The 27,616-nt window shown below is 37.1% G+C and overlaps 1 protein-coding gene and 1 long non-coding RNA gene across 16 annotated transcripts in view; one reads left to right on the top strand and one right to left on the bottom strand.

Annotated features, from left to right (window-relative positions):
* The window catches only part of LOC120526805 (F-actin-monooxygenase MICAL2-like), a 346,702-nt gene that overhangs the window by 144,891 nt on the left and 174,195 nt on the right, over positions 1-27,616 (bottom strand). The window contains exons 18-28 of one of the 8 annotated variants that reach the window (XM_039749977.1): positions 27,390-27,596; positions 24,805-24,909; positions 24,018-24,146; positions 22,620-22,682; positions 19,108-19,206; positions 17,336-17,443; positions 10,622-10,808; positions 10,290-10,366; positions 7,782-7,881; positions 3,982-4,042; positions 3,251-3,512 (exon numbers count right to left, since the gene is read on the bottom strand). In XM_039749977.1, the coding sequence (XP_039605911.1) occupies positions 4,002-4,042; positions 7,782-7,881; positions 10,290-10,366; positions 10,622-10,808; positions 17,336-17,443; positions 19,108-19,206; positions 22,620-22,682; positions 24,018-24,146; positions 24,805-24,909; positions 27,390-27,596 (1,116 nt within the window). In that variant the 3' untranslated portion in view covers positions 3,251-3,512; positions 3,982-4,001. Of the gene's footprint in view, positions 1-3,250; positions 4,043-7,781; positions 7,882-10,289; positions 10,367-10,621; positions 10,809-17,335; positions 17,444-19,107; positions 19,207-22,619; positions 22,683-24,017; positions 24,147-24,804; positions 24,910-27,389; positions 27,597-27,616 lie in introns of those variants that run through there. The other 7 variants (XM_039749973.1, XM_039749968.1, XM_039749949.1 and 4 more) reach the window with 7 other exon arrangements.
* Positions 1-27,616, top strand: part of LOC120526874 — a 215,298-nt gene that overhangs the window by 117,660 nt on the left and 70,022 nt on the right. For 3 of the 8 annotated variants that reach the window (XR_005633226.1, XR_005633210.1, XR_005633214.1), the window contains one exon: positions 23,960-24,068. The exons of 1 other annotated variant lie outside the window; for it this stretch is intronic. This is a non-coding gene — a long non-coding RNA (uncharacterized LOC120526874). Of the gene's footprint in view, positions 1-23,959; positions 24,069-27,616 lie in introns of those variants that run through there. 4 more of the 8 variants (XR_005633230.1, XR_005633221.1, XR_005633223.1 and 1 more) reach the window with 3 other exon arrangements.

Genomic DNA, 27,616 nt, shown 5'->3' with positions numbered 1-27,616 from the left:
TCTTCCATACAGTATATACTTTGGCCTTCTTGGTGTTACCTTAGGCCTAGGAACAGGTCGAGAACATCACTTAGTCCTTAAAAATCTTTATGTTTGCATGTCAAATTTGGTGAGGACCTGGAGATCGTTTGTTTGGTCCTAAAATGAAAAACCACAGGACTGACAGTATACATTTGTATGTCATACTTTTTCATTTACATATCTTAAGAATTTTTAAACTATGGTCTGTTTACACTAGTGCGACTTTTAAAACAGGTTACTACTGTGGTTTTTAAAAGTGCCGTTGCTCAGGGATCTTCTTATAGTTTACACCACCTGAGCAGATCACCATCACCTCTTCTTCCAGCAAATTAGTGGTACAAAAGTATGAAACTATTTCCAATTTTAGATGACTATCAACTTTACCTAAAAAGTCTTTCCCTTTCTGCCATACTGCAAGATTACAGAAATGTTTTTCGAAGCTATTTTTAATTTTTACAAATACTTTCCCAGTGATGTCTCATTTATTTTATTCAGCAACTCAGGCAAATGCAGTTATTTGGGAGCCGCTGCATGTTCAGGCTCACATCCAGGCCCCATTTATTTAAAGGATGAAAAAGATCCTTAAATGGTGCGTAGCTCTTTTCTCCTCCACTGAAGTTTACCTTATTTTTGCAAAAATGAGCAACAGATGACTACATAAGCACATTCATTTTAATCCTAGACTTTCAGCTGGTCAACATTAGTACATATCCCATCTCTAAGTTGTGCCCACATATTCTACCAAATGAATCTCTCAATGCCATACTAGGACACATTTGAAGACAGCAGAAATCCCCCTTCTAAAAATGATTTGAAATATGTTAAAAATGATTTGAAATGTTAAAAATGATTTGAAATACGTTCCTGAACATGTAGACAAAGAAGAGACAACAAACCGCTGTAAGTACAAGACAAAGTTATGAAAATAAACAGCCCACTTTGAAAAAGTCACTGCGGCAGTGTGCACTGAACAGAGCCCTCACAGGAGGGAAGGGTGAGGAAATCCAAATGAAGACTCGAAGACTGTGTCATGTTTCAGTCCAGGACCTGTGGTGATGGGGGAACAGCTAGGGGAAGAAGTAGCTCTTTAAAGTGCAGAGGAACACTTCAGTGTAGGTAAAGTCAGAGGACAGGAAAGAAACGTTCCAAGAGGCTGTCTGAGGACAGATCCTCCCAGGATCAGAATGAAGTAGGAGATGACGTTTGTTTCAGAATGACTTCCTTTCTAGCTGATAACAACTGACATTAATCAGAGCAGACAGCAAGTATGATATCAAAGGTCCAGAAAGTTATTGAAGCCAATAAAAATAGCAAAGGTCAAGCCTGCTCAAAATCCACAGTTAGATAACTGCATAGGAAAGTAATTGTTCCTTTTTTTGTTATATGCCTCAGTCATAGCAGTCATCAGTATTATGACACAAATGTAAGGACATTTCATAAGCGGTGCTCTTGGACACATTTACTGTACTTGTATTTCATATGGCTGGGATTCCTGACCACTTAGCTGTAGCGCAGTACATGTTCATACATCACATCTGAAACCTCAGACCAGCCACATTACGATTGTTTAATCCAAACTGAAAGTGTGACCACCCTTATTACTAGTCTGTCACTTGACAGATACACACATTCAGTGGTGCTTTAGTCTCAGAAGTATAATATTATGTATGTACAAGTATATATTCAACCCAAAAAACTAATTTGAGTGGATATAAACTGTATGTGTGGATGGCATTAATTTTCTTGCCAGCATTCACAACTGTTGGTACCCAACTTCAGTCCATTTCACACATACCAGAAGGCATCCTCATTGAAACACCTGCATGGCTTGGTGGACATACAGCAGGAAAACATGGCAGAGCTGGCACCTTACCAGCCTTTCCGGCAATGTATGCTTGACCAGGCTCCAAAAGTGAGAGTTGTGCCACATACCACCCAGACCCAAGCGACAAATGCACTAAAATGCTTGTGACGCTATGGGGTAAAAGGAAGCAAAAGTGACCCAAAAACAGAAAAACCCAACCAGGGCTGGAACACTGATTTAGAGAAAGATAAAAAAAAAAAAAACAAATTAGATGGGAAACAGCAATAGAAAAGGCCGGTGCAGTGGGGTAGCCAATCCAGTAATGGAAATGTGTTTCTGTCGGGCTGCTATTGGTTCTCAAGTGAATGTCAGTATGAAGTATAGGCCTGGCTCACATCATCAATTCATATTTAGTAGTGAACATATTTTTCATTGATAGTTGTTTTTCTCACATTTAACTCAAGTGTTCATTTTTATTCCAAACCTATAAAAGCCATAGATACTGCAATATATGTAAAAAAAGCTGGTGAAAAGCAGCCTCATTTTGTATTGTATGTTACATTTCTTTCTCTTCAAAGTTTTCTCTTAGACATAAAAAGGTTCAAAATGTTATTATTATTATGTTATTATGCTGTGTGACTCACATCACAATGTAATTAAGACCGGCTCTGACAATGGCTATCCGTTTCAGTGACTGTAAACGAGTACTGCCTAACACACAATGGCGCTATTGTACTGGATGCCGAATCCTAGAGCTGGGTGAAGCTTGAAGTGGCTCCACTCCAGAAGCTTCATAGCCACTCTCATTCTGAAGACGCACAAGCTTCAGGACCTCAAATCTCAGTTTTCTTGTTTAACGAATAATTATTAACAAAGGTATGCCAAGTGAAATGTTTGCATAAATAGCATTGAAGCACGAGTTTTACATTGTGTGTGTGTGCCTGCTAATGTGGAGGAAACTCCTGACTGCATTCTGCAAAGGGCTAGAGAATAACAAAAAGACGCAGTCACAAACAAGGACGACAAAGGTATATATTGGCATTCTTCTGTAAGCAGAATTCAAAATGCAGGAAGAAAGCTAAACTGGACTTGTTAAAGTAAGTGTGCATGTGTTACATGCATGTCACTCGTATGAAAGAAGGAAAATGGAGCTGTGAGTTCTGCCCCACATCAGCAGGACTACTGCACATGAACTCAAAATGAGGTCCGTGGTTGACTGGCACCTGGTGCTGCCCGTTGGCCATAGTGGTTCAGAAAATGAATGAATGGATAAAACGGAGGCAATACTTTGAGCCTGTATGTCATTATGTATTTTTCTTGTATCAATTTAAGCAATTCCACGGACGTTTCTTGTATTTTTTTACGTTAACTAAGTAAAATAAATAAGACATTTCAGAACATAAAAACAGAAAGACAGCAAGTGCACCAAGTGAATATTCAGTCGATTTATTTTGTAGTTACAGCTTTAAATATCATAAATAGATGAACATGTTTCTTTTTCCACTGTGTGCAAAATACAGGATTGCAGGTGACGTTTTATAAATACAGTTTTAATTTTACACAAAAGAATTTCTTGAGTTTGCAAAATGTGCAAAGATAAAAGGATTATCTGAACAGTAATAACCCTCAACATTTTAAGTTGAACATGACACATTTCTTGATTGGCTTTCTGAAAGGTAATCAGGTTCTGCAACAGAAGATAAAAGAAGGATACATGTGTAGAAAGAGAAAGACAGCTGTCTTTATGGCTTTCTTTTGAAAAAACAAAACAAAAAAGGCAGCACAAAAGCGTAAGCAGAGTCCTAATGCAACATGCAGATTATTTCCTACTAATGTCGTTGGAGCAATTAAATTAACATATAATAAAGTGCCACAGCCTGTTAGTAAATGATATATAATGAAAGAAGTTTTAGAATTCGAGGGAAGGGGTTGCAAACTCTTTCAATGCACTGATTTCAATACTGCAGCATGTTTTTCCAGCTAAGATAACCATACAAAGCATACAAGTGATGAATGTTAATTGACTTCCCAATCCTCACAGGCATTGTGCTTTGGAGCTGCCGTGAGATTGCAAGGCCCATGCAGAAAGTCAAGGCTAACGGGATATGAGGCTACAACTAAAGAGCAACAATAAGACAAGAAGGCCATTCATTCACCTCTCCGAGGTTTGCTGATGTCAGCCAATGAGGGGATGCAGATCTGTGCAGCTGAAACAGACTGTAAGCAATCCAGAAGTGACATCAATGGATAGAGAACACAAGAGAAGATTAGTTGTGTTACCGCAGACAAGAAAAGTCAGAAGAGGTTCAGAATGCTTAATGACATAACCAGATGAACCTTGACTCCTGCATTTAGACAGGCCTCAGATTCATACTTTTCAAGCTGAGAAACCTGTGTCATTAATAATTTACCAGGCAGCATATTACAGCAACATTGCACTTCTTTTTTAATCATTTTCGCTAATACAGCATTTAAGGATAACCTAGGTAGAACAATAAGGAATATTACTTTTCAGGACCAATAAAAAACAAACACATTTTAAAAAGATCACATTGTTACACAGCAGACTTTTGACTTTTCTTTCCATAAAATATAGACAGACAGTTGGCTTCTCTGTCCATTCAAAACATTAGTCATGCCTGTAGACCACAGGAAGTGAGGGACATAGAATATACAGTATGTAAAGGCAAAATGCACCTCAAAATCAGTAAAGCAGGACATCTTCCATTGTTTAGTTCACCATTTTCAATCAGGAGGACAGTGAGGCGGTTCAAAAGGTGCTCAACACAAGTAGCTACATTTTCTTGCTTGCTATTAATTTATCTTTTTTTAGATGCAATTGAAAAAATACTAAACACATGGCTATAGTTAGTCAGACAGACAGGTGCATACATTTGTCTGTCACTGGGTTGTGTCATTTTGGGTTCATTCAGTCATGCATTCCTTGCTTGATAATCCTACACAACTCTCACACATCGCAATGTTGACTGGAAAAGAAAATGGCATTGAAACAGAAGATCTCATTTGACAAACCAAACAAATGTAAAGCGATAATGAGGACTCCCACTTTTTTGTAAAATTATTATTTTTATTGTAAGACCCTAAAGTCACTAGTTTTTATGGTTTTTCATGGCTTCACATGGCATTGTATTAAGAAAGAAATTGCACTGTCTTCTGTGGAACATTATAAAAAAACTGCAGGTTTTCTTATTACTACTGAATTTATTTTTATATAGATTGTCTTAGAGCAGGGGTCGTCAACTCCGGTCCTGGAGGACCACCATGGATGCAGGTTTTCATTCTAACCCTTTCCTTAATGAGTGTCCTGTTTTTGCTGCTAATTAACTTCTTTTGAATTAATTTGAATTGACTTGCTCTTGAAGACTCAGACGCCTTAATTGTTTCGTTTTCCTTAATTAGCAGCCAAACAATCATGAGGTACAAAATGAGCCAAAACAACTGGTGTCCATCATACAATATCTGAAAATAAAGAAAGGTGAAGGTCTCAGGAATGTCGATCTGCTCAGGTCCCCAAAACATTTTCACAGAGAAAATCCAACAATTTCAGAAATGTCTGCTAATGCACCACGAGAGCAGCAGCAAGCCATGAAATTAAAGAACGGGTTTAATTAACGACAAGAACTGGCACCTCATTAAGTAGCTGGTTGATTGGAGTTTGAGGCCCTCACTTAGTTGGTCTTCTGTTGGCTCCCTCACTTTGGTTGCCATTTAAGGAAAGAAATGAAGCAATTCAGAGGAACGATGAAGAAATTCAGAAGAACAAATCTTAAAAAAGCAATTCAATTAAAATGAATTCACAAGAACAGAACACTCGTTAAAAAAAGGAAAACCTGCAGCCACGGTGGTCCTCCAGGACTGGCCTTGGAAACCCCTGTCTTAGAGTACTGCAACAATAATTAAAACACAATAATAACTAATCAAAATTAAAAGAGATACAGTAGTTGTTCACTTTAAAAGTATAGTGAAGTACTAAAGTAACTAAACAAAATTACTGCCTTTAATGGGCAAAGTCATTAAGCACAAAACAATTTTTTTTGTGCAAAATCTAAAAAAACGAAAACCTTACAATACCCTTCTAGAAGTAACAGTGTCTTTTGTAGCTCCACAAGCAGCAATGTGGCTAGACGCTGAGGATGAAGAGCAGTCATAGCTGCGTTCAGCTTGAAAATGGTGCGAGCCACTTTGTGCTGAGCGGTGGAGATGGAGGTGAGGGGCGGCTGAATGCGACTGACCAGCGATTTATTAATGTTCATCATTAACTCCTATTACACAGGCCCGGCTCAAAAACTTTAGAAAGTTTTTTTTTTTTTTAACATTCTAATGTCAAAATCCTGGTTATTAGAATTTATTCAACTTTTTCAGTGATCTGGTATGCTCATCTTTGAGAAAGCAAAGCCACGTCTACTAACAGAATTTAGGAGGGACAGGGTCCCACATTCTAACTAGGTTTCAAAAATTCCTTACTGCGTTAACAACTTTAGTAAAAAAAACAAAATGCCTAGGAGCTTAAAATGTTGCTAAACAACCTGTTAAAGATTAAAGGGTAAAACAAAAAATACGAAATTATAATGAAGTCAAGCTTAATTAAAGCTAATTTCAAATTCAGATTGCTTAATTTGTTTTTCTTTTTCACTTTCGTTTTCTTTTACATCCCTCGCGTCTTTACTGATTATTTATATCCAGCAACTTAGCATTCATAAAACGTAATGCTTATAATCGTGTGCTCAAAAAAGAAATAAAAAAAAAGTGTAATTTAACTTTAAAAAAAAAATGCAAAGGTTATCATTTAGGTAACACCACTATTTATACATAAACAATGAGGAAATATTTCCCTCTGGCCATGAAGGTTTTTCAGTCTTACAGCTTAAATATGACAAACTCGAGGTGTCTCTTGTAGCTCCCTCCTCAATGACAACTCTCTGACCAAACCAAAAGTTGTCAGTCCCTCTAACTGCACTTGACAGGCTCTCGCTTCAAATACTACAGTGCTTTAAGACATTGGACTTGGTGATGTCCAAAGTAAAATAACTGAACAGTGTACAAGCTATTAAAATGCACGATTTGTGCATTATCAAATAACTTCACTAAAACTAGCAAATACAGATTTTACCGAAAGTTCGAAGCATTTTTTAAAAAATTCCTACATAAACGAAGTGTTAAAATATGTATTAAACAGTTATGACTTTTTCATATAAGCATAAAAATTGTAAACTTGTGTAAAAAAAATTAAATAACACTTAATAAAAATGTCTTCTGAAAATGTGACTAGCACATCCATGGGTCAAAAGTTCGAGTAACTGTAAACAAGAGGAGCTTCTGCACACAAGAACAGATGAAACAGATCTCGTCCGTTCTCTTTGTGCTGTTGAACTGACCTTCAGGTTGGTTAAGCGTAAAGTATGTACAAGGCGTGACACTTTGTACAGATAAAGTGCTTCCACTACAGCTACACTTGTGTTTACAATATTTTTCAAAATGAGATTTTAATCTCCTGAATAACCTGAGTTTATGCATAACGCAACGTCTGTGACTTTGACCCTGATGTTCCTCTGATGTCATATTTACTGCACATTGTTTCACTGCTACGGTTACAGGAAAGAGACACGAATGCCACACTTGGCACTTAAAAGAGGGCTCTACAAATGCTTTATGTCTAAGTAGACCTCCATCTGTTCAAGCATGTGCGGATGTGTTGAGGGACCTGCTTCTTCATACATAACAACTAGTAGCTCCTGTAGTAAGTAGAGCAGTGGCACCCCAATACTCAGGAGTTCATACAAATAGGCATAGTCTTGTGAATTTTCTCGGAAATGGAGGGCAGCGGCATGCATCATCTCATGCATCCAGCAAGACAGACGTCTGGGCATATTAAACAGATCCCGTGTCAGACGCAGCGGCCAGCTTACAGATTTCCTAAGGAAGGAAGTCACGGTACCTGGAGGCCGACCCTCTAGGCTGCTGACAGCAGAGTAAGCCTTTATTGCCTCTGGAGATGACGGTGCAGCCTCCGTCTGTTTTAACAGATCAGTTTCCTCCTGCAAACAGATAGAGGACAGATTTTGTGATGTGTTTGCCAAAAAGACCATTTGAAACTACTAATGCGTAACTTTGATTTCAACCACACTTATCTACAGAAAGCAAAAAAAGGGAAAACATAATGCATTATATACAATACTGCTGCGTCTGAAGTTCTGTAATATATATATGAAACCGTACATTTCTGTTTTTAAGGTAGTCATAAAGTTGAAAGCAGCATTAAACACAGTCTGACCAAGGAGCACAGTGCAAATCCTGACTTGCCTCCATGCATAAAACCAAAAGTGACCTGCTGCTTATATGACAGTAAACTTCAATTCCAGTGTACCATTACTTATATATTAAAAATACATTAAATACAATCTCAGCACATATTATTACTTTACACTCACCAGCTACACTCTAACAAACTTACATGACATCTCTATGCCAGTTGTACTTTTAATCAAGGTAACAATGGATACTTTATTTAGCTGGAAATGTTACTAGGCAAATAGCAAACTGCTTTGTATACTTATTAAAAATGATTTACTGCAGCAATGGCATATATATTAAGAAATCATCTGAAGACAGATATGGAGGCTGATGAACTATTGAAAAGGACTATTTTCTAGGAAAAAAAAACATGTAATACTATTTCTGAACACTAGATGTCAGTGGCAGATATATTTGAAACTTAAAACCAGCATTGAGCCTGCTGCTTGAGCCACCAGTTTCCATTATGAAGAATTTTTGAGCCAAACGTTTCTTTCTGCGTTGTACTGCACTGTATTCTGTTCGCCCAAGTGTGTCGGAGCACTGTGTATTTATAATGTGTTCGTTAATCCCCTACTGCACCTGAATTGGTCTTGGATGCAGGTGAAAATAATAGATTTACTCCTAATACTGTTCTCCTCACAAGGTGCTGGCTCAGAACAGTATACAGAATATTGTAATGCAAAAAAATATTGACATAAATTGTGAATTACAATCTCACATGTATTCTGAAGAGCAATATTTCATTTATTGTCTATTATTTGCTGCAAACTGAACTCATTTTAACTGGAACTCAAGTCCTGGGTGCTCCCCAAGTGCAGTTAGCATGTTCTTCCTGTGTCTGCGTGGGTTTCCTCCCAGAGTTCAAAGACATACAGGTTAGGTGAAATGGGGTTGCTCAGCTGGCTCCTGGTCTGTGTGTTCATCCAAGGATTATCCCTGCTTTGTTGCCTGTTGCTTGCAGGGACAGGCTCGGATATCCCACTAAATGCTCTGGATAAGTGGGTTTAGAAAATCATTGCACGGGTATATCTCATTATAATGATACACATCTTTGCAAATGTTCACACTATGGTATGGGCTCATTCTCAGTTCACAGAATCGTAAAACAGCAAGAAGTGTGATTAAACAAGGACTTCACTTAAAGTCAGAAACATCTCATTTAATAACTGCCTGAGCACAGTGGTAACCTGAAGCTGCTATGTGTCTTCTACGGTTAGTCAGTGCAATTCTTCTTCTGTAACTCACAAGTTCAAATTTTTATTTGTCTTTGGTTTTTGAAAAACATAATAGAATTATGAACTACATTCATGTGTATCTGCAATGGAAAAAAAAAACTTCCACGTGTAAAAGGTTAAAGACCCAAAATTTCGGCTGTATGTTTTTCATGTGCTTGATAAAGGCTATACAGCTGAAACGTTGTGTCCTTAACCTTCTTTCCTTTTCAGCAAGGAAATAACCTGTAACCTTTTCTTCCTTATTAAAAAGACAAACAGATAATTTAAAAGTCCACACTGAAATGTAACATATATTGTAAGGATTACTAAAAACCAAGCTTACTAATACGAGCAAATACGTAATGATATATATATCATATTTCCCAAGTGTAATATAAATTAAAGTCTATTCACATCCTTAACACATCTTTTCCTTTAAAGGGTTCAAGAAAGCTGGGATGTGCTCTAAAAGAATCAGCTCCTGGATCCTGCTGGATGAGCCCGTCACGGGGCACACTCGCGAGCATATTCACTTTCTTATCAGCTGACCAGTTTAGCCAACCATCAGTACAACATGCGCTGGTTTGGGATGTGGAACACACACACAAAATGACCAAGGCTGAAGGCCTGTGCACTGTGTTTCTTCTGGGGTCAGTTTATAGTTGACAATTACTAGAAAATGTTATCTGAAACAATGTGGGGATAACTAAAAATGTATGTTAAATAGAAGGAAAGGATAGCAGAAGACGACAGTTTTGAAGAATTGAAGTAACTGACCATTTCAGAATACATTGACATGTAGTTTAGTGTTAATTGTGTTGACTCAGACTTTTGTCTACATATTTTGATTGCATAACTTTACCTACACTGCAAACTAAGTGCATATGATTTTTTACATAGTAATTGGCAATAAATAGAAAGACAGGTAAAATTACCTTTGGGAACTCTGAATGCCGTTTCCAGTACTTACTACTCTTTCGCTGAGTATAATGCGGCTTGCAGTAAAATTTACCTGATTTAGGAGAAAAAGACGCATTAATATCCAATAAACACTTGAAGGCATAGCAATGTTTAAGTAGTTAATAGAATATAAAGAAATAAGTGTCTGTATATCAAAGTGTGCATGGCAAAAGATTATATGGTTTCAAATCAGATTACATGTTTTGAAAAATCCGTGTTTTAGAGTTTAGGTCCTGAACCCAGACATGCTTCTTGTGATATTATGTGACCTTCAAAGTAAAAATATAATTTGCAGTCACTTCATTACCTTCATCCACATCAAAAGCACAGTTGCTTAAGCGTAAGCTGGTTTTACAGAAGTCACAACGGAAACACTCTCGGTGGAAGAAGTAGCCCTCTGCACTTAGCCTCTCCATGACATATACACGCTTCTTGCAGAAATGGCAGGTGTCGCTGCCACCCAGATTCTGAGGAAACTCCTTTCGCAGAGAACCCTAAAGTCAGACACAAAATACACAAAATTAGCTATTATGGAGAAGAGAAAAACTGCATTGCGTGGCAGTATTTTGCTTTTCACATTCTTCAGAAACTGCTATTTCAGCTCACTTATAGAAATTATGCAACATGTCATAAAATCAGATTTAAAATTATTGGGTAACTTGGAATAGTTATTGTTATACAAGATTCCTAGCATCCTTAAACATCAATGGTGGACAGGCTTCATGTTGTCATCTAAAACCCTCATACTTGAATGTTGTTTCCATGTAGTATGTTTAATCACATGGGTAATTGTAGCTCTCACTAAAAAATAATTAGGTATTCCTAGAATATAAAGAAATTAAATTGCATGACTGAACCAGGATAACATGATCAAAGTGATCGAGATGGTGTGGCCCTTACTGGCCGGATGTTCAGGTCAGGAATACTGCCAGGGAAACTACAACTATGTGGTAGAAAGAAAGACAGTATGCAGCTTCTGTATGATCCCCTGAGATTAGCCTGAGCTTGACGATTAATGAATTACAGTAACTTTAAAAAGGATTAACATTACAGAAAGTAAAAGCATATTCATTGTGGACAAATGTTCAGCAACAACTTGACAAGCTAAACTGTCAATTCTAGCCCCTGTGCTCCACTACAGATTGTCTTCTAATCAGATGACCAGCAGATCAATTCCAAAAACAGTCAAACATAACAAGCGGGAAGAGGATATCCTGAGTTTAAACAGTGGGGATCTAAACAGATTGGATCAAATCACATTCTGCACTCTCTTTAAGTTTCATTTTTTAAATCAGCAGCAAGTATTATGATTAGAATCTCGAATATCACAGTTTATAAAAGTATAGAATTGTTCAAAGGCCAAACACCATCAGATGAACTTTATTTTATAAAGCATTCTCCAAAGACAAACTATTTTATAAAAACTTTCAACTGCAAAATTTCACCAGGAGTACCTGAAATACAGATTTATATACCAACAATGAGACCAACCGTAAAAGACCTACTTTTGGAGTGAAATACTTATCACAAAACCAGTCTCCAGCCCAACCAAACTCCATGACAGGGGTTTCCTCTTTGCTTTTCAAAAAAAATTCAAAAGTTAAGAGTTTACAATGACCAGAAACTGATATTAAGATGTTTGCAGTTAAGCATAATTGACAAAATAGCTTGCTGGTAGGGATGCACGGGTCTGGTAGGGGCAGAGTCCAGTTTAGAAGTGAGACAGACTGAAACGGAGATGTGTGTGTGTGTGTGTGTGTGTGTGAAAGAGAGAGTGAGAGAGAGAAAGAGCAAAGTGCAAGTAAGTGTGCAGGAAGGTGCCTTGGAACAGTTACATTTCTGAAGCTAGCCTATCTTTACAAAATTATAATCTTTCAATTATAAACTTTCTTTTACCTAGTTAGTATGCTTGTTTAATGTACCAAGAAACCAACAACCTGTGGATTAACCACACATTTAACATAATCAAAGTCTGACTTCAACAAAGAATGATCTTAACTCCAGACAGCAAAGGAAACTGAAGCGACAGAAAGAGATAGATAGATAGATAGATAGATAGATAGATAGATAGATAGATAGATAGATAGATAGATAGATAGATAGATAGATAGATAGATAGATAGATATGCTGAATAATTCATTGGCTGAAAGTACTTAATAACAGTGTGTCAGAAAGTAGACGTGTAGCATTGTTCATCACAGCCAGATGAGAGTGTTTCCCAAATGAGCTTGCCATTTTTCATTAGCTTGTTGATATGGTAGGCCTCTCTTGAAGTGATGATATGAGCCCAGCACACCACTGCACTGAAAACCGTTCCAGCTCATCACCCTTTCCATCTTCAGATGACCAACTCTGGCAGCAGTGAAAAACGGAATTGCTTTGGGTGCTTGAGATTGCAGGGCTAGAAGCTGATGTTTAGTTTCTCTATGCCTGTTGTAGGTGTTGCAGACATAAGGTAGCCTTCAGATGCTGTTTGTTCTCCCTGTGACTACTCCCGAGTTTGCAGCTTGTCCAGTAAGCATCTGAGAAGCCCAGGTACTTGGGTTGGCAGTAACTGTAGCAGATCATTTGTAAATTTAAAATCCATTTATTTTTTAGTGGCTACTGACCAGTGACAGGCCAGAAGCAGCTCAAATGTAGTTTTACTATTAATCAAAACTAGCAACAACTAAAATATGTTCAAAAGCAAAAAGTAACACAGAGAGAACATGAAGCTTCTGGAAAACTGTTGTCTGTGCAGGACCTGGAAGTCTGTATAACTGTTTCTTTGCTAAATGACAACACTCTCTACGAAAAAGAAGTGAAAACATGAGGGATGGCAGAAGGAGATGAAAGCTCATACACAATCCATATTAAGAAGCTTGGACTGTACCTGGCAATCTAACTGTTGTAGTAGCCAAGGCACAAGATTCTAAACAAGAGTTGCCAGTTCAATTCTCAGCTTCCATGTAGCTTTGTGTTCATGGACAAGTCAAATAAACTGCCTGTGTGGCAACTGTAAAAAATGATGTAAATATATGTACAGTATATTATGTATGTGAATAACCATTCTAAGTTGGGTCAAATAATTGTGTTAACAAATGTATTGTGAACTAACAGATTGATCCATGAAATCATAATACTGATTGTTCAATCCATGGTTTTATTAATTTCAGTTGCAGAGATAGCTTCACTGACAGACCTAAGCACTACATGTAAAGGAATAAGATAATCAACAATACACAGTTCTAGCATAAAAACATGCCAATGCAAAAACTAGGCTTAAGCATTACCACAATCAAACAACATCAAAGATAATGGGATAACTACAAATAAACCTTCATGCACTATAACTAAAATAATCCAAAAAACAAGAACACAAAATGAGTACTTCAGAGGAGCTACAGTGAAATCTATCATTTGTCATCAAGTCAGCAATAGGCAGGAAGTAAAGGTAACAAAAAACAGTAAGAAAAGGACAGTATCCAAAAAATAAGCAAATAACCAAAAAATCCAAAACATCAGACAAAAATAAACTAAAACAGTACGGCTTCTCCAGCCAGATGAGGGACAATAATTCCACTGTCAGTGCTTTACGTGCCCATGTTTCTTCCCGGACGCAGCTTCTGTACAACTAATGCTGACAAACAGCTCATCTTAAAGGGGTAGAACCAGGGGTCAGCGGAACATGAAAGGGGGTCAGGAGCTGAGTGTTACAGATAATGGATGGTTACCGAGACCTGATTCACAACCAGACACAGACAAAGAAGCGTGTTTATGCTGGTGCATTTTTGTGTGAGTGCTGTGCAGAGTGGAGGCAGAACCTCTGTATTTTTCCCAGTTTCTTCTGGGGTTCATCAGGGGTATGTTCTTGCTCCTACTCTGTTCAATGATTTCATGGACTGGGTATAGGGCAAGGATATGGGGTCCAGCAGCTGTGGGGCATCTGTTGGTGAAGAAAGATTAACAGATCTCGACTTTCCTGATGATGCTGTGATCTTCGTGGAGTCAATGGAGGCTCTGATCGGGGGCCTAAACGAGGAGACTAGAAGAGGAGTCTGAGTGTCTGGGCTTGCGAGTGTACAGGATAAAAACCAAGATCCAGGCCTTTAGTGACCTCATGGGCACAGCCATCAGCAGTGAGTCTGTTTGTGGGGAGAGTGTCCACCTTGTTGAGAGGTTTACATACCTTGACAGTGGCTCTTCATGTCTCTGGTGACTCTTCCTATGAAATCAGTACACAGATTGGGAGAGCATGGGGGGGTCATGAGGTCGCTGGAAAGGGGTGTGTGGCGCTCCCGATATCTATGCAAAAGGACGAAGGTCCAAGTTTTTAGAGTCCTGGTGCTTCCTGTCTTGCTATATGGTTGTGAGACATGGACGCTATCCAGTGACCTGAGATGAAGACTGGACTCCTTTGGTACTGTGTCTCTCTGGAAAATCCTTGGGTACCATTGGTTTGACTTTGTGTCGAATGAGCGGTTGCTCATGGAGTCCCGAATGAGGCACATTACCTGCATTGTGAGGGAGCGTCAGTTACGGCACTACAGCCATGTGGTGTGATTCTCCGAGGGTGATCCGGCTCGCAGGATCCTCATTGTTGGGGATTCAAGTGGTTGGACCAGGCCAAGGGGTCGCCCACGTAACACCTGGCTGTAGCAGATAGAGGGTCATTTCCGGAGGGTGGGACTGGACCGCGTGTCTGCCTGGGGTGTTGCCAACCGGGATCCCAAGTTGTTTCATTGGGTAGTGGGTGCAGCAACACACTGTACCCGGTGCATGCTTCCCAACTTGACTTGATTTTTGTGTTTAAGGACAAATTAATTTTTGTTTTAGGTGTTTTTTGTGCATTGACACATGTTTTTAACATGTTTTAACACACAAGTATATGTATCTTTGTGTGGTAATTTAGCATGCAACTGCCTATTATTTGTGCTTAAAATAAAGTTCATTAGCGATGACATTTTATTGCACTGTGTGATGTGTGCTGTGCTGCTCCTGCAACACGATGCCCATTTTGCCAGTTATGACATTAACAGTAACAACTGCATTACTGGGCACATTCCTTCATGGAGTATGCATGTACATTGCCTCGTCTGTAAAACAAAATACAACAAACAAAAAAAAAAAAAAGGGCATCTGCTAAGAAATTGATGAGGTTTCTGGGCAGAGGAAACTGCTACCAGTGAATGAAAGACTAGGAATTGAAAAATGTTTCAACTGACTAGACAAAGAAGGGTCATAAACAGGCAGGGGTGGAATACCAAGAAGAAAAAAATTTACTTTAGATTTTAGAGGGAATTTTTGCAGCAGAGGTAACTATGGAAAGGGTCTTTTTATTTTCTATATATTCTTTTCTGTATGCCTCTTTGAGCAATATATTGTAATGCAAATAGAAAGCAGTGATTTTAAATACACCATTTTCTGAAAATATATATTTTTTGGTTAAAAATTAGCCAGTCTATTGGACTGTTATGGGGATACTGTTATTAAAGAACCCTACAAATAAAGAAGTTACACAAAGTTTACAAAGCAACACAGTGAGAAAGATGTTATTTTCTTATTACAGCAATTTTAATAAAGAAAAAAGTCATTCTTTATGTAAGATACTTCACAAAATCTTTATGGGAGGACTCTGCTAAACGATCGATTTTTTTCCCTAATTTATAAAAGAAAAAGTGACAGATGCGTGTGTGTTCACCATATACTGTATGTTCCCTTATCAGAATTGGCTGATGTTAAGAGTGGTGCTCCACAGGGGTCAGTGCTAGGGCCACTGCTATTTTTAATATATATAAATGGTTTAGATAGGAATGTGAGCAACAAGCTGGTTAAATTGGCAGATGATACTAAGATAGGTGAATTGACAGATAATGTGGAGTCCATTAAATCATTACAGAAGGAACTAGACAGCAAACAGGCTTGCGTAGATTTGCATCAGATTAATTTTAATATCAGTAAAAGTAAAGTATTACACATAGGGCGTAAAAATGTTAGGTCTAAAAATCGAGAATACAGCTTATGTGGAGGATTTAGGAGTCGTAGTGGACTCAATGCTATCAACTGCCAGACTGACTTCAGAAGCCATTAAGAAGGCTAATAGAATGTTAGGTTATACAGCACGATGTGTGGAGTACAAGTCCAAAGAGGTTATGCTCAGGCTTTTTGGTGTCCAGGCTACAAAAAGGACATAGCAGTGCTAGAAAAGGTCCAGAGAAGAGAAACTAGGCTGATTCCAGGGCTAAAGGGGATGAATTATGAAGAAACATTAAAAGTGTTGAGCCTTTTCATTTTAAGCAAAAGAAGATTAAGATATGACCTGACTGATGTGTATAAAATTATGGAGGGAGTTAGTAAAAACTTGTTCAGGGTAAATTTCGTGCAAACATTAGAAAATTTGTCTTTATACAGAGAACCTTAGACATTTGAAATGAGCTACCAAGTAGTGTGGTAGACAGTAGGACTTTAGGGACTTTCAAAAATAGACTTGATGTTATTTTAGAAGAATTAAGTGGGTTGGACTGGCGAGCTTTGTTGGGCTGAATGGCCTGTTCTCATCTAGATTGTTCTAATGTTGCCCACCAAACTGGCAGGCTTCAAGAGATAGTGTAAGGCATACAGTATGCTGATATAAAAACATGGCTCCTGGTTCCTTTACCTTTAATGCAGCTGCCTATACAGACAAGGCTTTACTAAACTCACTTTTCTAGTGCTTTACTTCTTGGTGTTCGGGGCAAAGCTTACCTGTGATTCACTGCCAACCCCTTTACAGCTGGACATTTTAGAAATAGTACACTTCTATAAAAACTACATTTGCCTAATAAACAGGCTACTAAAGTAGGATTATTTCTTAAAATAACAAAGACATTAAAAAATGGTCACACCCATGTTATATTTAGAGTAATGCACAAAATATACTTAAAACGTGAACACGACTTTTAAAACAATAATAATTTAATAAGATTACTATTAGTAGCAAAACTTTAACTCGTCAATCAAGAAAATCCCTTCTGAGTCACAAAAGCAGTGATGGCTGCTTACCAGCAAGGGGGCAGTTGAACAAGTTTTGGGTTTGTGGTCATTCTCATACAGAGTGACCAGTACTTCGGCCATGGCACCTATCACAGCAGAAACCTTTCCAACAGTCATCTGATAAGTAGAGAAGGAGAGTGAAAAAAGCAGCAGAGTAAGAAAGAAAGAAACCATAATCAGACCGAGACATGCTTGTTATTAAAACAATGGATTGATGGGGTGTCGGGGTTAGGGGTCTAGGGGAGTTGGAGGAGGACACAATAAAAGCCAAGCATGCTAAATGATTAATTGTTGGCATGGAACACTGCTGCATCATTTCAATATTAAATTTCTAATGAATTATTTTTGAAGAAGCAAGACAGTTTTGCACAACTCAGTAACTTATTAAGCATTAATTTTAAGTGGCTGTTTACATGACTGTCAAAAACATGCATTCTCGTTTTTTGGATTTTGGATGGTGACACCTTAAAATTTGACAGAGTGTAAGTGTGCCTCCCAGTCAGCTTTAGTTCTGGCCTTACTCCCTTTGCTGGCATGAAAGGCTCCAGCTCCAAATCACAACGCACTGGAAAAAGCAGATTCAGAAAACAGACTGTCGTAAAAATGGCCAGCTTCAAATATAATAAAATGCTTATATGAGATGGATGTTATTTTCAAGGAATGTCACAACATTATTGAGAAGCAGCCTTTCAGTTTAACTTACCGTCGGCTGCAATTCAAGCTGACCATGTGTCCTACAATTGAAGACAGTTGTCCATCCACCAATCAAAGCATTTCAAGCTGCTTGTTCTGTTGAATTCCCACTATGGCAATCACTGAGGACAGTAAGTTAGTCTCACTTTGCTTTAGTAAGATAGCGTACCTTGTACATCTCCCAAATGTACTTCCATGTCTCCAGCATGTCCCAACGTGATCTCCCAAGGGGCCATACCCATTACACAGCTGCCAGTTTATCCCCAGCGTGCGAGAACATACAAACAACAAGACTACTGATTGGTGCTTAAACTAGTGAAAGGTACTATCTAAAATAAACCTGATTTATGTGGTAAGGACCAAACACTGGAATTAGTTCTAGGAATAAACTCTTACTTGTAAGCAGGAGCATTCCAGTAATTACTCCACAGTACTCAATGAATCGATGTATGATATATATTAACGTATTAAAAATCCAAATTTCATTGTAGTGTTCATCTAACTGTATTACACAGAAACAGCACATAACAAAGCCAGGAGGTACAACATTACCTTTTAACCAAACTTTTTTAAGGAATAGCTTATTTTAGTTTGGGGTCTTTGGTGTTGTAATTTTGCCATCTGAAGTCGTTACGAATAGGCCAATGCACATACTGTACATTGTTAATAAGAGAGCAGGGAAGACTGCAAGATGGGGTGATTCATCAAAATGCACACGTGTGTCATGTCAGTCTTATCAGTAATGCTTCCAACACTTTCAGAATTGCACAATTGCCTTTTCAACTTTTGTTTTTGGCTCTCTGTTGTACATTTAAATGTTTGGTCTACTGAAATTGCTAATCTAGCAGAAACACTGCAGGGTTCCATGTTACACCGAGTTGTGTAAATAAAGTGCTATTAATCCAAGAATTCTATCCATTCCTCTTCTTAAAGTCCAAAGCATTATAGTGCTTCTTCATGGTCACAATCCTTTTCTTGTGAAACATGCCTTTCTATTACAGTTCCAGTCTATGAGTACACATGCTGCGTTCAAGGAAGAAGTCACTGCAGTAATAAATAAAAGTGCTCACTGAAACATGCATTAATACCTGTCCTGAGGAAGGATCTGAGGGCTGCGGGTTTTTAATTTCAGTCAAAGCAAATTGTGGATCACTAGAGGCTATGGGATGAATACCTTTTGTACGGGGCTATAATGAAAGAATACCTTGTTAAATAGAATTTGAATTGCATTTTCTACTCCCTATCCCGAAAAAAAGACTGGTAAATATATTTTTGGCAGTATGTCTTGATGAGCAAATCAAAAAAGGTATCATAGCAAATAGAGAAAGCAGGAAAAGCTAAACTAAATTTTGTCTAAAATCAAGAAAAAACAGTATTGTGCATTTTGCCAAGTGACACTAAACTAAAAACTGATAGTAATCTGGCAACCCCACTTTTTTTGTTACAAAATATATCTGAATGAGGTGGCAGAGCCATAGAAATCCAGTTTTGTTTGAAAGGGAGAGATTTATAAATTTTACATGAACAAGGATTGAAAAAAGTAAAGCTTTTTAAGTTTAAAACAGTAACAGGAACTAATGAACCTTAGAAAACAAAACAAAACCGAAAAAAAAAAACATATCAGGTTCATCATCCATCACATGCAAACAACCCAATACCAATTTTCATTATATAAATTATTTTGTCTGGTCCTAAAATAAAATATTTCAGAAAAAAAAGATAAAGACAGCAATAAAAGATTACACCCTATGGATACTGGAATAACCGTCAGTGCTGCTGTAATACAAACTGGGGTCTATGGCCCATGAGATAGCCATTCTGCCAACTGTGGTGCTCTGATGCAAAAGACAATCATACCCTCTTTAATATTTAGTTTTTGATGAAATAAAGCAAACTGAATGGATTAAAAAGGAGAGCATCTTATTTATATGTTACATTTTATAATACATAACAAGCTCAAAGTGTTAAAATTTATCTCAAGCTCAACCCTGTGGCATTGTATAAACTGAAAAAAAAACTACTTACATTTTAATATTTCACAATTACACATGACGCAAAAGAATACTTTTTAAACATAACAAGTGCTTCATACTTTCAGAAAACAACTGCTATTCCTCCATCCATATTCTGAACCCGCTTTTCCAGTTTTTCAATTATGCAAAAATGCTTTTCTATAAATAGTTATTTGTCATTCACCAAGGCCATGTTTAATATTGTTGAATCAACTCCACATGTGGCTTTAAGTAGCAATTTTAATGTCTTATTTTATAAGTCATCTCAAGGGTTCAGATCTGTAAACAGCTTCTCAAAACAATTGTTCTAATGGACTAGTATACTGTAAACTGCCTTCGGTTTATTGTAACAATCTGATTTATAAACAAGGTAATTCAGTTACTTATTAGTTTACTCAGCTTGACTAAAATATAAATTGAATTTGACCATCTAGCAGTCTGACCTTACCTCCCTTCTTTGGCATCTTAAGCACTCTGTAAGCACACTGGCACACCTTCAGTTACCCCTGAAGCTGCTAAAGTACATTATCTTCTTGTTCTTGTCAGAATCATCTTGAAGACCCTGCTGATTATTTACAGATTCCTAAAATGAAACATTCTTCCATTGTTGTCTAAGCTGCTTATCAGGTATTCTGTTAACTTGTGGAACTAGTCAGACTCTGGGTGGCTGATCTTTGTACTATTCAAAAACATACTGTAGCTGTGTCAGTCGTGCTGAAGGTGATTTTGGCCGATTTCTCCGCACCTCCGTCACTGAAATCTCTTTTGGTCATCAAGTTAATCCAAGCTAAACAATGTTTTTGAATTTTTACAAAAATGAACACTTCTTAAAATAAGACATTTCTTTTGCTGTAATGTAACTATTCAATTGTTCTGATAACTTTTAACATCTTGTTGCCTTATCACTTTAAACTTTTTAACATCTATTCAAACATACAGTAATTGTTTTGTTTAACTTTAAAAAAATATTAACTATATTTTATGGCAACATTTGTCAGTACTTAGTATGAAAGTTACTACATTATATATTAAAGAGCTTTGACTATCATAGCTATCGATTTTTGATCATAGTTAAATCGCTTCTTCTATGTTTTTCATACGATTGGCCCTCTACAGTATTTAGCCACACTGTTTTACTTGATGTAATTAATTTGTTCTGCCAAAATATGTGAAATGAAGGTGGTTCATGACAAACAAATATGTGAAATATAGATTTTACATCAAAATGAGAATTCCCTTATAGCTCATGATATTGTAAACTGTGAAAGTTACTAATTTAAAAAGTCATTATTTCAAACAGATATACAATTAATTTGTCTGAAATAATACCCAAACAGCTTCTAATCAAAATATGTTTTTACATTAATAATGTCTTCCAAGCTGTGCAAGTATAGTGGTGTATGACCTTAAAGTACAAAGACTGGCTCATAAGTAATTTCTTTTTTTGTTCTTTTTTCGAATTAAGAAGTCTAGACATAACAATGATAATGAATAGATTGTTAAATTTGAACTTCCTCCTCAAATTTCCAAGAAGTTCACAGATGTGTCCCAGATGGCAAAATATGACTACAATACTACATATATGACTAAAGAATTTATATTTCCACCAGTTATAGGAATTACTGCTGATATGAAGGCAGCATAGTGGTTAGCACTTGTGCCTCACAAAGCTGGGCTCGTATCCGTCTGCCTGTGCTCCTGAATCTTCTCATGGCACTCCTCTTTCCTCCGTCATACCACAGGCAGGATATCAAGATTAGGTTGACTCGTGACTTTTAACTGACACTGTACGACTGAGAGCGAGTGTGTATATGAGGGTGTGTTGCGATCGGCCTGCACAGTGTTCCAATTTTCTTGAAAATACTTTATTAATTCCCAAGGAGAAACTATCTTTTCGCATGAGCTTCAGGGCACAGGGTCAGCTATTGTACAACACCCCTTGAGCAATTTCATGATAAGGGTTTTGCTCAAGGGCCTAACTTAGTAGGATCTGATCTGGCTCATTATGGCCGAATCAGGTTTGGCAATAAGTAAGTAAAGTAACCATTTATGTGATGCTTAATCAATAAAGCGGGTCTTGTTAACGCATTATATTGTGATGTTATTATAAAAGAAAAGGGAATGAGCATGAATAAGCAAAAAGTTCATTTACAGTTCATACTTTTCTGATTAACAATCAGTCAGCAAATAAAGCCCTTAAACTACTCCTTTTAAGTGTCAAAACATTAAATGGTAACTGTAAACTGTTTAGGTGTATTTTGACTTCATTTTAGGAGCTGAAACCAAACCGCTATGAACCTAATGGTTAAACTTGACACAAAGCACACCCTACAGACATTTAGCTTGCTATACTAAGAGTATGGTGTTGTTCCTGTTTTAGAGCTGATTAGCAGTAAAATAAATAATGCACCAACATGCAAAGGTTGGATTTTGAAACAATAATAAAATTCAGGGTAACCATATAATTAGTTTTCAGGACTGATAAAAGCAATATAATTTCTTTAAACAAAACACACAATACAGTGTAAAGGTTGTTGCTTTTTTCCAAAAGCAGCAACCCAAACTGTACAGTAATGCAAGTCACTCACCACACTTCCATAATTCATGTGCTCAGTCGGCATGACCTTTTTATGGGGCAGCTTATCTAATTCCTGTTATGCAGTCGCAAGTCCAGACAGATTGGGTGGGAAGGGGGTTTGGTGATAAACAGTTGAAAAGTAGAAAGATTAGGCAATAAGAATGATTGTCCACCATACAGCAATACGAACAGATAAGAAAATAAGACTCTGGGCAATTTTATCATTAACATAATAGATAATTTGATCAGTTATATAAATGCAGCAGAGCACTGAGCAACTTACTGCAACTTATGAATGGACAGAGCAGGAATCCTGGAAAGCTGCACATGGAAGGCCTGGCAGAGATCACAACTAACAGATTAGAATCCTCTCTGCATTTACAGCATGACAGGTCACGATGACACAACATGAAAGGTCAATGCATTGTGTCCATGCGTTATATTAAAGTACTAAAGGCATAAAAACAATACTTTTTTCCTCCATTTTATCTAAAGAGCTTCCTGTCAATATAATTAAAGATGGGGCTATTAAAAAATTGATTTTGGATGTCTCAAATTCATATAATATTTCTGTATTTACTGTAATTTTTTAACAGACCTCAAATTGCTTGTGAAACTGAAGAAAGCTGCTGCAAAACTTTACTGCAGTTTTAACTTTCCAGAACTCAAATGTTTGCTTTCAGGCAGCTGAAGACATCCATAAAGATTTTAAAGCACTTTAAAACTCACATGAAGAGGCATGTAGCTTCTGATTATTTTGAAAAGGATAACATAGATATACTGCAATATTTTCAGCAATACAATAGCTTTTAAATTTATTTTGATTATCAAGTAACCAAAACTGATGAGTTTAACATAGCTAAACATGATGCTAAAAACACAAAACAAGGATGCTATATGAGTTAAAATATATCCTTTCTTAACAAACTCGAATGCTATACTTAACCTGCTGTTTGCTCAACTGATTGTGAATGCAATGCATATTTCAAGGGTGACGTCTATGGTTTAAATCTGAGCTGGCTGACAAAAAATGAGATTAGATTATTAAAAATGATTTATACCTGCCAACAGTCTGAATACCTGAATTGACCATACTGAAGATAATATCCTTACTAAAATATTATATTTTGGCAACATGCAACATTATTCAATAATGGGGTTTTCAGCCAGTAGGAGCTCTATGCTGTCTGATTTTGCATATGGACAATACCTTTCTTAACTTTCCATTTTGTTAAGCTCAACAAAGCTATTTCAGTCTACTGATAAATAATTAAAACATTCAAAAACGTGAAATAAAATACTGCAAGCATGTGAGCACCTGTTATTCTGGGGATTTTGTTTTTATTTCAGTTTGTTCACCAAGCAGAGAACTTATTGTGCTGGTAAATCTGCTGAACGTTTACCGTACCTGAGGAGATGACAGCGGAGAACGAGATGTCACATGAGATGGATATGAAGATGAAGATGAGGCAATGGAAGGAAAAGCTGGGCTAGTTTTGGGCCTAGGATGGGGGAGGCTGGGAGCAGGCATGGTTGACTGTATAGAAACACATGTACATTGGCAATGGGTAAGAAGTTTATATCAGAACAATGCACAAACAATCAACATTTTATGTGAAAGGACCGTAGGGAATGAAAAAAATTAGACAACAGATTTCCAGATATCTTAAGCATAGATTTTATCATGTTCACACATTCTTGTCATCAGAGACCTCCCTTAACATTGAAATGCCTAACTTTTTATTATTTTTAAGTACTGTACTTTCAGTATGAAAAGGACAATACATAAACAAAATGTATACAATATATAATATAAAAATAAATAAGTACATACATACATACACATATATATATTTTTTTAAAATAATGCATATTGTCCAGAGATGAGAAAAATGTATGAGCATTGATTATATTATAAATAAATATTTTTGTAAAGCATGTCATTTTCTTTAATGAATGAACAGATTAGTAAAACTAGGTCCATAAAATATTTACAAATGGTATTAATGACAAGTTAGGTGGAATACAATAATTAGTCATTTCAATAAACACTTAAGTATTTTCATACTGGTTATGTTACACTTCTATATCATATGCCTCATGCTGAAGTTCAAATACAGGATGCAAAGAACATGTGTGCAAATCCAAAAATGGCACTCAACAAGAAGAACACAGGCAGGCAGACAAGCAATCACCTGTGGTCTGAAAGCCATGTAGTCGAACAATGAACAGAGGTGAGCAGCCTTCTCCTTAATGCTTTTTTTATTAAATTCCCTAGCTGACAGGGACTGAGCTCTTCTCTAAAAATGTGGACAGCAAAGATAAAGATGAAAGTAAGTTTGATGAAGAACAAAAGCTCACATTTCCATCACAGGAATGTAAGCAGATTGCAGATATTTTGACAATGTTCCATAAGGATGATTAGACATACTGTAGATACACGTCAAAGATTATGACTGACTTCTTTTAATAACCAATATGCAGTGGCTGGCTATACTTTCAGTTTGAAATCTTACCACCTTATTAAGGACTTTTTGCCTATTAGACATTGTGAGATTAAAATAAATGTTGTTTACATTTAAAAACTGACATTCATGTGCCAAAGCTAAAGTATGGTTTATCTGGGCAGTATGGCAAATGCCCAGCAGAGCCACAGTCCAATCTGAAATAGGAAAATTGCCATTATTGTGTACCAAAATGTATGCACAAGCTTAAGAGCGGGCAGATGCTGAAGGGCTGTATGTAAATCACTATAAAAGTCATCTTTTGCCACTCTTCTCATACTGAACGTGATAGCCTACATAAACCAGAAGAAGCCAAGTTGTTTACAAGGACTGTATGGACGTGAAGGGTGCAGTATTGGTGAGGAGCCATAATATTTTTTCTGCAGGAGATAATTATCTGACTACAGCACACCCATTCTCCTTGAGGTTCTGGATAAAGGTAGACTAAAAATCACAAGGGAGAGAAGGTTATATGTTGAAGGAGGAGAGAGAAATGGACTAGCTGTAAAACCACAAGTTAAAAAAAGAAATTATATATACTGTACTACATTCAGTCAAGTTCTAGACGCATCTCAAGGACAAAAATAGCAAGCAAGATGTACGTGACCGCAATGTGGAGTGCAACAGCCAAGGATCTCATTTTTGGTATTTAATACATTTTAAAATCTTTCTGTAAACATATTTTCACTTTTTCATTAAGAGTCATTGACTATAGATTGAGGGGCAAAAATGGCAAATTTATCCATTTAAAATTAAATCTACAAAAAATACACAATAAAGTGTGCAGAAAGGAAAAGGGGCTGAATATTTTATAAATAAATCCACTGTGTATATATATTACAATATATATGTGTAACGGGTGGCCATGGCTATTACCCAATCGGGACATCAGCTGGATGGAAGGACCAGGGGAGAGAACATCCATAAGGTACTACTTTCTTCTGGATGCCCTCCAGGTCGGCTGTGGCACCATAGATTCTTGCAGGCCCCCTGGAAGTTGGAGTTTGGTACAGCCCTGGTGAGTTCAGTGGGGGCTGCCAGAGGGCGCTGCAGAACCCTACATTGAACTCCCATCACACCTGTAAGTGATTCCAGGTAATGCTGATGAGCCTTCAGGAGCACTCCATGGAGCTGGGAGAAGGAAGGGACTGAGGCTTTTATACTCTGGTGCTGAGCTCTACTGTGCTGTGTTCCCCAGCTCTGAATATTAAGGGTATTTTGTGCTGTGCTTCTGCTTCTGCCTGTCTGTGCCGTATACTAGCATATCATATTAAGTATTATATTTTGCAATGGTATTTCATTTTTGATTGCTTTATACACCCATTTACTGATTTAGCTTGCCTCAGTACATTGTATCTAATATTCACATGCTATCCTACAGTTTATTCAGCAATATTTAGAAAAAAAAGTTTTTTTCAAAAAAAATCCATAAAAACATTAGTGTTGACCAAGGGCGGGCATGTAATTCACTACAGCTTTGTCTTTGCATTCAGAATCTTAAGAGAGCCTGTAATTAGCAGCATACTTCATCTTGGACCTGGACACGCTGCTCAGAGAGTTTCAAACAAGAAAATGACGTCAGCTTTCATCAAAATAAAACTGAAATCAGTCAAAGAAATACACTTAGCAAAAAAGGACACATTTGAAAATAAAACAACATTACAATAATAATAATAATAATGCTTGTTAATTAGCACTTGCTGGTAAGAATTTTAAGATTTTGACCTAAATAATAATACTTTAATCAACATATTTTGCATTTTCAAAATTAGAAAAGAATGGCAAAAAATCCATCTATTGTTGGACTTAAACAGCGACTGAAACCCAACCATGAGAGATAAAATGTCATGTCAAGTTTTGGAAGAAAGTTTTATCAACCCAGTGTGTGTGCTTTCTGCCAATAATCTAGAGCTTCATCGTATCATCCTGTACTTCACTACTACTAGGATAGTTTGCAGGATAATTATTCAGAGAATTATGCAAGTGTTATCATACTGTAAGGTTTGGTTTAATTTTTTTTACCAGACATAATACTGTATACTTTTATAAGACCACTTGAGAATCTGTGTCAAACAAGTAACACAAAGGGAATGATTCTGAAGATGTCTATTAAAGAATAATAATCAAAGAAATTGTGTTGTCTAAACAAAGGTAAAGTATAAGCATTTGACTGTTATCGATACACTGCCAGACTAAGTAGAAACATACAGAAAAGTACAGAAAGACAGAAAAGAAAAATATTATGAACATCAGAGAAAAAAAGGGCAGCTAGTCACCTGTGCAATTTTGTCTTCAAGGTGCTGAAGCCGCTGTAGCATCCCTGAAACTGCTAAGACAGTAGAGCGGCAGGAGGTGGAGGGCTCTGTACACTTTACCTGTACCTCTGTATTAACCTGCTTGGGCTTCTGCTGTATGAATTCGGCACATTGAAAAGACTTACTGGAACAATTAGCCAGATACTGAGAAGAAGACGCAGAATGATACTGAAAATATAAAGTGAAAA

The sequence above is a fragment of the Polypterus senegalus genome, chromosome 1 (genome assembly GCF_016835505.1).
Source record: "Polypterus senegalus isolate Bchr_013 chromosome 1, ASM1683550v1, whole genome shotgun sequence".
NCBI classification, from domain to species: Eukaryota; Metazoa; Chordata; class Cladistia; order Polypteriformes; family Polypteridae; genus Polypterus; species Polypterus senegalus.
The sequence above is the reverse complement of the archived record's forward strand: the minus strand, read 5'-3'. Positions and strand labels throughout refer to the sequence as shown.